The sequence below is a fragment of the Dendrobates tinctorius genome, unplaced genomic scaffold (genome assembly GCF_039654945.1).
Source record: "Dendrobates tinctorius isolate UK_male_01 unplaced genomic scaffold, ASM3965494v1 ptg000107l, whole genome shotgun sequence".
Classification (NCBI taxonomy): domain Eukaryota; kingdom Metazoa; phylum Chordata; class Amphibia; order Anura; family Dendrobatidae; genus Dendrobates; species Dendrobates tinctorius.
In genome coordinates this window covers 1,941,655-1,954,803 of record NW_027361775.1, presented here as the reverse complement: position 1 = coordinate 1,954,803, position 13,149 = coordinate 1,941,655, and the positions used below count along the sequence as shown (strand labels likewise).

The window sequence follows — 13,149 nt, the reverse complement described above, 5'->3', positions numbered from 1 at the left end:
TCAGTATGATGAGGGGTTTGCGCAGGTTGGGGATAGATGGTGATGGGGCAGGAATATGAGAAGTGAAACGTGTGTTTCTTGTATTCTCTGCAGCCGAGTCCTGGCTGGAGAATTGTCATTGTCGGTCTGGGCCAGATGGAAAAGACATGAAAAGTGAACGATTCCATCAGAAAGAACGTCGGCGGTAAGACACTATCTGTAACTCTGCTGTAATCACTTGCATGTTCTGTAGGACTGGTATCTACCACTGACCATATGGCAGTAATATCAATATTGGTCTTTATATAGAGATTATTTTCAGTAACATCGCAGTCATCTGCTGAGGTTCTCCTCCACTATTAGGGTGCGTCACTGAGTTGTAATCAAGGTTACCTGGTTAGGGGCCCACTCAGAAGTTTCACCCCCCCTGAACCAAAACCCTAGCTACGCCTCTGGGTATACCATAGCTGTTATCTTTCACATTTCTTTATCTGGGAAGGCATGCAATCTTAGGATGCTCTGTGAACAATGAAGCCAGATGGTTGGTGCTCACAATACACAGATTAGCTATGCCCTGCATCTAAATATCTCATACACCAGAATTCTTTTCAGGCTCTGCTTTGTGTTTTGTGCATATCGAATCAGCCGAAACATTATTTTTTAAGCATTTTGTTTTAGTCCAGAAGAATCAATAGTTTTCTATACCTGCTGAGATCGTAATCTGGCAGCATCTATCTCTTCCACCATTTGTGTTAGGGTGTCGCTTACTGATCTGTAGCGCTCATTGTCTTCTGTTACCATTCTGTCAAGACCTCCTTTTGCTCTCCAAGGCACTAACTCCAGCAAAGAGCTGCTAACATCATTCATGGCGTCCAGCAATGCCTTATTAGTCCTGGCCTCTACCTGTAGTTCCTTAAAAAGAATAAAGAACATATTTATTGTGATCTACAGGTGCGGATCAAAGATTTTCTTTATGATCATTATAGGGTTCTAGTTACTGGAAATAAACGTGAGGTATGTTATACCTTCTTTCTTTGCTGTGTAGCATTGATTTCCTCTGATTTTTGGTCTTCTGTTTCATAACTCTTCAGTTCTATCTCTACTTTGTCTAGCCACCTACCCAATTGGTCGTGCGATGAATGGAACTGTGTTGCAAGGTTTAAGGCCTGTTCTAACACATTAGAAACATCGGAACCTAGCTTTGTGATTTCAGAATATCTAGATTTTATGCCATCCAATTTTTCCTGAATAATGACAACTTCATCACCTAAGTAGATAAAAGAAAACACATGTTTTATATATTACATAAAGTGGTGTCCCTTAAAACCATGTCTACGATGTGTTATCCTGGAACTAAAACCAACCATATATATATTTCATCTATAAGAATGATGGAGGGCTACAAAATTGAAGGCCCATTTCCAAAATCCACTTAGGCCTCTTTCACACATCCGGCTTTTGTAATCCGGCACGATGCAGCGAAATTTTTAATAACCGGATCCAGCACCGGATCCGGTTTTGTCCCATAAGCTTTCATGGTCGCCGCATCGTGCCGGATGGTTATGCGTCGTGTGCGGTTGTTGCCGGACACGGCAAAAATTAGCCATCCGGCATCTGCAAAAAACGTTCTCTGCAATGTTTTTTTTGTCAGCGCCGGACCGGCTTTTTCCACAGCGCATGCCCGGACTCTCTGAATGTTAACCCCACAAGTGCCCGGCGAGAGAGAGAGATCTCTCTCTGTCACCCGGACACTTGTGAGAGATCTCTCTCGCCGGGCACTTGTGGGGTTAACACTCACAGTGTCTGGGTGAGAGAGAGAGATCTCTCTGTGGGGTTAACCCCACAAGTGCCCGGCAAGAGAGAGAGATTCTCTCGCCTGGACACTGAGTGTTAACCCCACATGTTTCTCTCTCTCTCCACCCCCCTCTCCTCCCCTCCCCTCACCTCCCTTTCAGCAGCTGTCTCTCTCAGCGGCTGCCTCTGTCCACCTCCTCCTGCGGCTCCTTTAAATCATGTCCGAGCCGTATCAGACGCCGCATACACATCCAGTGTCACGGCTGCAAGCCGGATCCGGTGGCCCGGCTTTTCGCTGCACCCCACACACCGGATGTGTGAAAGTAGCCTTAGGCTCTCTAAAAATGGTTAAGATCCAATGCATCCTCCAGTAGCTGCATTCTCCAGATGAGATGGTACATTTGTAAGTTGTAGGGTTGCAGCTTCTTCTTCGTTGGGGCAAACCAGCTTCCTCTGCACGATCATGACTCTCCTATACCCAAAATGAAGACCCCTGGTTTTGTGCACCATGCTGGATACTATAACACCAGTTTTATAGACCTCACCATTCCGGTTCAAAAATATAACTTACCAGTGGTATGTTTCAGTAGCTCTAATCCATTTTGAATGGCTTGATCAACATTTTGTTTTCTCAACAGAATGTCTTCCTGAAGGAGCTATAGGGAGAAAAAAAATAATCAGCTCCGATGAATTTTCTTATACGCCAAAAATTATTTTTCAATCCACTGAATAGGTGCTAAGTGTGCTATTGGTGGGAATTCGACATTGGGACCCCCACCAATTAAAACAACAGGTGTCTGCAACTCGATGGTGTGAAGCAGTAGTGTGAAGCGTGGCCATCTTTTCATTCACACATGGAACTCGAAGAAACTAATTTTTGTGATTGGTGAGGTTCAGAGGTCAGACCCCAAATGAACACACATGTATTAACCATACAGTGAATAGGAAATAAGTTTTCATTAATGGAAAAACAGCTTTTTCCGTTTTCTCCATCCTGTATTATATACAGAACACTTATCATGAAGTAGTAAAACACTTTTTTACTAAATGGGCCCGATTCATCATACCTTAATTGCCAGCTTTCTGGAGTAAAAAGCTTGGAAAAGTTATAAAATATGGGTGAAACTCAATGCTGTGCTAAAATTTTGCAACTATTGGCGCTCTCACTCCGATTCTGCCTAGCTACAATAAAGCTAGGGCAGGATGGGGGCGCAACGACTGCTGCTTTTCAAATTCATGATGAGTGGCAGCGTTCCGTATGATGCAAATCTCAGTCTAGCAGCTTTATGGTGCGGCACACAGAGGCGCAGTCCATTCGTTAGACGCTAATGATTCATTAGGAGTCTTGATGAATCAGGGTCAATTTTATTTAATAGGCACCATAACAACTCTGCAGTGGAACACGCAGAGAGCCCAGATTTGTTAACCTCTTCACTATATATGATGTATATTTACGTCATGTGTTGGCACATTGAACTTTGATGTGGACTCAAACAATGAGCCTGCATCTTTGACCGCACATGACAGCGGATTTAATCAGCCATCATATGCCTTTAACAACCATGGGTGGAGCGATGCTCCGCCTGCGGCTGTTATCTTGTTAAATCAGAGATTGACAGCGGGATTTAACAAGGGTTGACAGGGGTGCACGTCATTGCACGTTTACATTGACATGCCTGAGACGCAATTGTGGGGTGCTGATGGGTTTTCATGACAGCTGGGGGGTCTACCCGTGGCCGGTGTACATATGAGATCGGCATTTCTGCTTTGCAAAGCAGTACTGGAGCACTGCTGTGTCTAGTCCAAGCGATCAGACGATCAAAGCGTCAAGTACCATAATAGGACTTGACTAACAAATACAGTAAAAAAAAAAAATTTTTTTAAAAATATGAAAAAAAAACCCAGAAAAGTTCAAATCACCCGTTTTTGTCCCAATGAAAATAAAATAAAAAAAATATATATCTCCATATTTGGCATTGCTGCGTTCATAATTGTCTGATCTATTAAAATACAAAATAACTAAATCCGATAGGTAAACAGCACCACGAGAAAAAATTGAAACGCCAGAATTAATTTTTTTTTGGCGGCTACAACATTGTGATATAAAAAAAAAAAAATAAGCGATCAGAACATTGTATCTTACCCAAAATGGTATAAGTAAATACGTAAACTCAGGGCGCAAAAAAAGCCCTCACACAGTCCAATATCCCAAAAAATGAAAAAGCTACAGATCTTGGCAAATAGAGTCAAAAGCAAACATTTTTTTTACACAAATTTCTGATTTTTTTTCACACTCACCATAAATAAAAAAAAAACTATGCATGTTTGACATCTGTGCATTTGTACTGACCCGGAGAATCATATTGTCAGGTCAGTTTTACCATATGGTAAACATGGTAAATAAAAATAAATATTGTGGAATTGCACTTTTTTTTGCAAATTCACCGCAGTTAAAATTTTTTCCCGTTTTCCAGTAGGTTATATAGTAAAATAAATGGAGTCAATAAAAATTACAACTTGTCCCGCAAAAAAAAACCCTTATATGGCTATGGGGACAGAAAAATAAAACAGTTATGGCTCTTGGAAGAAGAGGAGCAAAAAACAAAGACAAAAAAAACCAGAAAATGGTGAAGTTTTTAAAGGGGTTATCCAGAAATTTTATTATTTTTGCGTATGAGGTTAAAAACGTACAGGCAGGTAGTTGCTATCTACCGGGCTCTTCTGCCTGGTGCCGATCCCTGCTGGCTTAGAGAAGTCACTCCACTCTTGCCGGCAATTCCAATGCTTTTGCTGACATCACGTCAGAGCAGTGTCTTCAATTCTGACATGCTATGTTGACGGGGTGTCTCTACTGATATCATGCTGCTCCCCACTGCTCCCTAAATACTGTCAAATCATGATGGACTCAATTGACTTAAGGATCCACTTGGCTTACGCTTTTCCTACAGCAGGATTATTATGCACATCAGTTGGGTACATTTATTGAGCTGTAGAGATCTACCTAAGCAGCTGATACACAAGGCTTTGGGATAATATTCACATTAATCCTATTAATACGGAAGTACCCAGAGCATACATTCCAGAAAAAATAGTCTAGAGTACCCATTTCTTTTCCAAAAAGATTTATGGATTAATAAAAGTGTCTATGGTCATAAAATAATAAAATAAAAATACATGAATATGATGTGAAAACTAAAATAACCAACAGAAAATACCAGCAGCTCAGTGTGTTGTCTTGTGAGTACATCTGTACTGTGATCTTGGACAGATAGTTTGCTCAGCTTGTCATGTACTTCAGTCAGCCAGTTCATTAGCTCAACTTCATCGTCGCCAAATATCTGAGCATTGCAGTGAGCCTGATGCAGAAGTTCTCCTCTCCTGCTACTTCTCTCCTGGACCTCCATGAATCGGGTTTGGCAAATATCTAATTTTTCCTGAACCATTTCCTTCTCTTCCCTGGAGCTTAAGGCTTTTAAAGACTGGCCAATGCTCAGAGATTGGTGCAAGATGGTGTTATGAGCTGTAATCTTGTCCTGTAAGGCCTGAATGAGGGGATGAAAATGAAATAAAACATATATAAAACAAAGAGAATATGGCCAAAAGAAATAATGCAAACCAGAAAGCAAAAATTCTATCAGCAGGGTTGTTAGTTTCATCAGGGGGGAGAAGAAAAGAAGGAGTTTCACGTTTAGCTTGTGAAATCAAACAGACAGCATGGAGATTAAAATTCTTCAGCAGTAGAAAATCTGGGAGGGGAACGTGCAAAGTTTGTTAGTTCTGAAGACATAGAAGTTCTTGAAGCACCATTAAGACCAAGCAGAGTACTAAAATTATGCTGTAACTTGGTTATGACAAAATAGAGATGGATTTTCATTTTTAAAATGGAAATTCTTATGTATATAGAAATATAAGTGGTTTCTGATTGGCTTGCATTGGACCCATGTGTATGAGAATGTGGCCCTGAAGAATCATGAGAATAAATAGGGTCCTTTCGTTTTGAAAGATGTACTTAACTGACAAATCTAGCCACTCCAAATTACAATTTGACAAATTTCACAAAAGATCTGAAGGTTATCAGTTGTAGAAAACAGCCATCTTCTATACGTATAGTTGAAAGGGAAGTAACCAGTACCCACAACTCATGATTAGGAATGCAAGAGGGTACACAGTTTACATTAAATAGTGGATCTCATTTCAGGGTTGGAGAAGACAAAATATGTGCCTGGCTACATGGGATCTGTGGACAATAACGTTGACTAGCTAATGGCTTTGAGGACGTATTATTGAGTTCCTTCTGGCCATATAATTGTATCCACCAAGTGTACTTGCTTGAAGACAGCTCAACTAGTGTATGCCACAAATTCTTATGTTGGAGAAAATACAGCAGAAAAGTTGTCTTTTAACATGGCCAGAGAGTCCAAAGTTGTTGGATGGGTGGTTAAAGTGTTTGGCCATCAATAGATCTGTTTCGGAATTGTGCATTAATTTTACAACTTTTGCCATTTTCACTTGAGTTGTCTTGGCGCCGTCAAAATGGGCAAAACTGGGGTAGGTCTGGGGTGTATTCTTTACAAAATGAATGCTCATCAGCACCCCATATGAGAATGTAACATATATATGGTACTGTGGTCTTATGTGGTACGAAGAACAAAAGATAGCACACGTTTGTTGTGTTAAGCTTAGTGCAAACATGTTGTTAGCCTTACCTTGTGCTGGGTAATTTGTTCAAGGAGCTTTGGTGTCTGTGTTCCTATGGGCTCAGAATTTGCTAGCTTCTTCTCGGTGTTACTGAGCCAATCGGACAATGGTTCCAAAGTTTCATGGAATTGTTTTGCCACAATTAATATACCATCCAGCTGTTGATTTCTAAAATATGCAAACACCATGATATTAGTGCAAAAAAAGTCATACATGTAGCCAATCAAAATAATAAAAACAGAATAGAAAGTGGACAACCTTGTGCTGGCAAATAATACCAAACACTACATCAAAGCTATTGTACTAGAAATGGAGGGTAAATTATAAAATGGAACACTTGTATACCGCAAGTCACAAGAATGGCATATGTGCTGTGTTATAAAATACAAAAAAACAGTAAAGTCTAATAGTCATTAAATATAAAATTTGTACACAATCTAGGTAATCACAAGCAAATTACATGATAAAAATTTACCAACATGTGGCACCAACAATAAAGACTAATGGAATTGAAAACTATCTCATAGATCCCTCTGCTACATGATTTCATTGGTGAAAGTGACGTATGAACATCTAGATCCTGGACTGATGACCTGCATGATAATATGTGCCGATCCATGGGCAGAATGTAACAGGTGTTAAGTTCCCATTAATGTTTTGTACCTGGATGTAAGGCTTTACAAATATTTTGTGCACAACAATAAAGAGCAGGATAAGCCCTGTTTGAAAAGGACACCTGTGATATTTTTTGTTTCCTTGGTGCAGCATATTACTTGGGGTGGAACTATCTTTATGCTCCAAATCTCTTCAGCATTTACCAAGACTAATGCACTGTAATAAGTACGGTATATATTAGCATGGTTCCCTAGGAATTGCCTGTAAATTGAATACAACATAAACCACTCAGAAAAAAGGTTTTCATCCATAACACTTATGCGCTTATCTTTGCCATGATTCTACATCATAAGGATAATCTGAACCTCACTGTTTTCTATAGAATGTTAAAATAGTTAGAATTCCTTTACCAACCCACCGGCTACTGATCTAAGCATAAATCGGTAATGGCTTGTGCTACATCTCAGCACAAATAACATGGCTTTATTGAAATTACGGTACACTGAGAGAATCTGGTGACATCACTGGAGCAAAGAGAAAAACCAGAGCCGCGAGATGCAATTACTGTGTTAGATAAACAGCTTGGGTGGGTTTAGTGTATTATTCTTGCAGAAAAAGCAAGTATTGGCTTTACTTTTCTGCCCTTATGAACTTGCCGGTTGTTTCCCTCTTTGAAAAGTTACCATTCTTTTGGCTCACAATGGAACAATATGAAGATTTCTTTTATGTAAAAGTGCAGCAAAAGGTCATAGGCTCTAATGCACAGATATGAAATTGGAATTATCAGGAATTATTTTCATATTAGTTGGGCTTTACTAAATGTTCGGCAGTCATTGCCCTCGAAGATTTAATATAAGAAATATGCACAGTGTTTGCTTTTATGTCAGTCAATGCTGGGTCACAAAGTTTCTTCAAGGAGAATATAACTTTCTGTGAACCTTAGTTAGATATGACCATTTCTGTTCTTCCACTAGCACAGTCAGAAAGCCGCAGAAATCTGACAAAGAAAAGAACACAGTGCACGGACTGGCTGGTGGCTTTCCCGACCAGAGTTAGATAGTTTCATGTATCTCTATGCAGCTGTCATGCTTGGGTTGGGAGAGCCGCCAGCCAGTCAGTGCGTTGCATTCTGATGGAGGTCCGATTTATATGGCTGTGTGCCTGCACCCTAAATATGTAAAAATGAAATTATTTATCTTCACCAAAATACTATTAGTCTGGGGCTACAGAGCAACATGTGTTGCATGACATGGTGATTGTGAGCCTGCGTTGCATCCTCCCCATTTTACCACTTTGAGGATCCTTCACCACTTTCCACATAGTAAACTGGCTAAACTGTGACTAGAGTTGAGTGAATATCTTCAGTTCCCCTCTTATTCAGCAAGCTATAGAGCTTGCTGAATAAGCTACAGCCGGATCCCGGCTTCCTGGATCGTGTCGACTAAGTAGCTGATCACCGCCGTAGCTGTATGTGTTGTGGCTGTGTCAGATCTCAGTGTTTTCTGTTTAGATTTGTCTTATCATATTAGACTGAAAAAAGCGGATTCAAAGCCTTTTTGGAGGCGCATTATTTTTCCTCCACAATGCCTTCTGCTTATGAATGGGCAATGGCATACAATAGATAAAATTATAAACGATGCCAGACAAAAATCTCTGTTAAAGTGCCTTCAGTTGAAGGGAAAATGGCATAATGTATAAACTATACAAACTAGTATCTGGACAATGGAGATGAGAACTAAAAAAATAAAAACTATGTTTATTTGTAATTAACACACTGTCGCTATTCCACTTGGAGAAGGAAAGATACGGATAATCCCAGATGCGGCTGGTGATAAACAGGCTCTGTGCCGGTGCCTGTTAAAAAAGGGTTAAGTTGATAAATAAAGAAAATCACCGTGCTATACTGATATATAAAGGAATCTGGTTACCGGATACTCACTTAGTGGTGTGAGAAGGATCTCTGTGAGAAGGATCTCGTAACGAGATCCTTCTCACACCACTAAGTGAGTATCTGGTAACCGGATTCCTTTATATCTCAGTATAGCGCGGTGATTTTCTTTCTCAGCTAAAAACTATGTTTAGTTCAGATCTTCAGCTACTTGATCGAGATGTAGCCAGTTTAGTATGTAAAAAATTGTGACAGATCCACTTTAATCATGGTCATTGGTGTCAAAACAACTCATGACTGTGTCCCGATTGTCAAAACACAAAACCTATTGGCCTTTTATTCGCACGTTGCAGGTTGCATGTAATTTTATGGGGGAGGATGGGTTAAAGTAAGTCACATGTGCTTTATTATTTAGCGGTTCTCTATACAGCTTAATTGTAACTAAAGTAGTCAAGCAAAGGGAAACTTGAGAAATGATTATGGACTTGTGACTTATCTGAAACTTGCAATAAGCTTAGGCTAGTTTCACACTTGCGCCTTTTTGCGCAGCGCATCGCGCGCACATGAAACGCATGTCAAAAGCGCATGCAAACGCTTGTAAACGCTGTGCTTATTTGTGGCACTATTGTGCGCATTACGACAAAAAAAATCGCAGCGTTTTTATGTGTTTGCAAGCGTTTTTCATGCGTTTGCATTTTTTATGCGCAATGGTGTCACTTCACAGGAGGAAAATCCTTGAAAAATTCTTGCAACACACTCCACCAATGGGACAGCAGTGGGCATGTCTTATGGAAATTCTTTATATAGACCCTGTTTACAGCTGAATTCTTCACATTTGCTTGCATTTGCCTTGATAAACATGGATCTGCGCTGGAAGAGGTTTTACTTTGACTTGGATCTGGACATGAGGATGGCTCAGGCTTATGCAGTTGCTTGCCATGAACAGAGAGAGAGGCAGCAAAGAGGGCAGCGGCGGCGTATGTGGATACATCCCATTATTGAACTCCAGGAGAGTCGTGGAGCGTACCACACCCTCTACAGTGAGCTACAGGAAAACCCGGAGAAATTTACAGATTATACCAGGATGTCCCAAGAAACCTTTAACTATTTGCTTGTTCGGGTCCAAGAAGTCATCTGGAGACAGGACACGCAGCTCCGGCGTGCGATTACTCCTGAGGAACGGCTCCTGGTCACATTATGGTCTGTAGTTTTGCAAAACCAATGCCTGCCTAATTTTCTTTGTTGTGACATGTACTCTTCCAAATCTGGCAGAATTATAGTTCTGCCATGAAGTTAACAAAAGGCTGCGGTAATTTTTTTATGGCATGTATTGAACAAAAGGCTGCTGAAATATTTTTTTTTTTTTTTTTGAATTTTAGATGTGTACAAAAATCCCTATAAACAAATATTAATTTTTTTTTTCTGTGTCACAGAATCCTGGCTACTGGAGAGACCCTCTCTTCACTGCACTTCCAGTACCGTATTGGAATCTCCACGTTGTCTGGAATTGTTGCGGACACCTGCCGGGCTTTGTGGAACGTTCTTTGTCCAGAATTCATGCCCCTGCCCACCGCAGAAAAGTGGTTGGAAATTGCCGAAAGATTCTGGACTGTTTGCAGTTTCCCTGTTTGGGAGCGGTGGATGGGAAACACATCCAGATTATCAAACCCAAAAGAACAGGCTCTGAGTACTACAACTATAAAAAGTACTTTTCTACTGTACTCATGGCCATTGCGGATGCAGACTGTATGTTTATTGCTGTGGACATTGGGGCATTTGGCCGCGGGAATGACTCCCAGGCTTTTAAGAACTCGGACATGGGCAGGAGGTTGTATGGCAACCAGTTCAATTTTCCCATTCCACGGCCTCTTCCCAACACCGAAGGTCCGCCACAGCCCTTTGTAATGGTTGGTGATGAAGCAATCCAGATGTGCCAAAACCTGCTCAAGCCCTACTCCAGCCAGGACTTGGACCACAACAAAATAATTTTTAATTACAGGCTGACCAGGGCCAGAAGAACAGTAGAGTGTGCATTTGGAATACTTATATTTAGATGGCGCATTCTTGGCACAGCCATTAATCTGAAACTGGAAACAGTGGATGAGGTGGTGATGGCGTGTGTCGTTCTACATAATTTTGTAATTGCTAGAGAGCAGCCGAACTTAGATCTTGATGATGTTGCTCCTAACCCATTGCCTGAATTTACTCAGCACACTCTCAGGTCATCCGTTGAAGTTGGCCAAATGAGGGACCAATTTGCAGCCTACTTCAACTCAGATGTAGGACGGGTGGAATAGCAAGAGCAAATGGTGTAAAAAAATTGTCTTGTTGGTATGTTAATAAAAAACACTGTTTTGATACCTGTACTGAATGCATTCTGTGTTTTTACACTCCCAATACTATTAGCAAGTAGCCAGGTGTATCAATGAATTTATGATGCTGTGTTTTGTGCATCCTGAATTCACTAATACTCCTGAGTAGGTAACTATACATACACACACAAGTTGTATTACCTTTATAATCTCTACAGTGTGTGTTCAATTAACAGCGACCGTGGAGATAATACAACTAATATTTGTGTCACATGGGCCGATTTTACAAATAGTGATTTTTGGATTCACTGGCATACTTCACTTTTTTGTGCCACCGAAACATGTGACTATAAATATTATTTGTAGTATCAGCACTGTGGCTTGGATTTTGGTAGCACACAGGTAAAATACCCAAGCCTGGTGTCATGCTGAAGTAACGAATACTTCACAAATTTATCACAAATGGGCAGGAGAATACACATTAAACTGCAGCATCACTACACTGTTCTTCAAATATATGGAGAGTTAAGCAACGCTGCAGGTTCCAACTCATGTGTATTCACCTGCCCAGGTGTGATAGTGATGATGATACAAGGTCAGGGTATTTGTGAAGTATATATAACATTTATTTTCACCATCATTAATCAGTTTCTTCAACACACACGTAATAGAGTATGTGTTAATTACAAGGTATATCTACAGTTCCTTGCCTTATCTCTAATAGTTAAATGATGATGGTACAAAATAGGCAAGGTAACAATAGATATGCCTTGCACTCAACACCATCCTCTATGCCAGGGTTTCCAAAATCTAGTCCTAAATGTCCTCCAACAGATCATGTTTTAAGGATTTAATTTTTTTTTCCTCAGGTGATGCAGTTATCACCAGAGTAATGGAATTACTTAAAACATGATTTGTTTGTTGGCCTTGAAGTCTGGAGTTGGGGAACCCTGCTCAATACACCAGATATCTCCATTACTGATGTTTCTTGTGTCAGTCTAGAACTAAATTGTTGTAAAAATAAAAAAAACAATCTACATGACTTGTCTTTTCCACAGCAGTCTCTACATTCTCGGAGTATTGCACAGACTGGATCCAGCAGGGTTCCCCAACTCCAGTTCTCAAGGTCCACCAACAGATCATGTTGTAAGGAAATCCATATCTCCGTTGATAACTGCTTCACAAAAGCAAAAAAAAAAAAAGGAATTCCATACAACATGATCTGTTGGTGGCCCTTGAGGACTGGAGTTGGGGAACTCTGCTGGATCTAGTGTGTGCAATATTACAAGAATGTAGAGACTGTTGTGGAAAAGACAAGTCATATAGATATGTGTTGTCAAAACGACCAATCTATATGACTTGTCTTTTCCACAGCAGTCTCTACATTCTTGTAATATTGCACAGACTGGATCCAGCCGGGTTCCCCTACTCCAGTCCTCAAGGGCCACAAACAGATCATGTTGTAAGGAAATCTATATCTCCGTTGATAACTGCTTCACAAGAGCAAAAAAAAAAAAAAAAAAAAGGAATTCCATACAACATGATCTGTTGGTGGACCTTGAGGACAGGAGTTGGGGAACCCTGCTGGATCCAGTCTGTGCAATATTACAAGAATGTACAGACTGCTGTGGAAAAGACAAGTCATATAGATTGGTTGTTTTGACAACACACATCTCCAAGACTGACCCAAGAATCTCCAAGACTGACACAAGAAACATGTCTCAGTAATGGAGATATCTGGTGGCAAAAACGCTAAGTGTACGGCGCAGTGTGTGTACGGCGCAGTGTGTGTAGTCGGCGATTCACACAGTAACCAATCCAAATATTTTGAAAGCAGAATTGCACATTTTTTTTTACAAAAAA

At 40.5% G+C, this 13,149-nt stretch overlaps 1 protein-coding gene across 8 annotated transcripts in view; it reads right to left on the bottom strand.

The window, feature by feature from the left end:
• Positions 1–13,149, bottom strand: part of DST (dystonin) — a 732,471-nt gene that overhangs the window by 130,463 nt on the left and 588,859 nt on the right. For 6 of the 8 annotated variants that reach the window (XM_073589123.1, XM_073589125.1, XM_073589124.1 and 3 more), the window contains 5 exons: positions 6,480–6,639; positions 4,989–5,315; positions 2,345–2,429; positions 1,005–1,246; positions 685–891 (listed from right to left, as the gene is read on the bottom strand). In XM_073589123.1, coding sequence (XP_073445224.1) covers positions 685–891; positions 1,005–1,246; positions 2,345–2,429; positions 4,989–5,315; positions 6,480–6,639 — 1,021 coding nt within the window. The remainder of the gene's footprint in view (positions 1–684; positions 892–1,004; positions 1,247–2,344; positions 2,430–4,988; positions 5,316–6,479; positions 6,640–13,149) is intronic. The other 2 variants (XM_073589128.1, XM_073589129.1) reach the window with 1 other exon arrangement.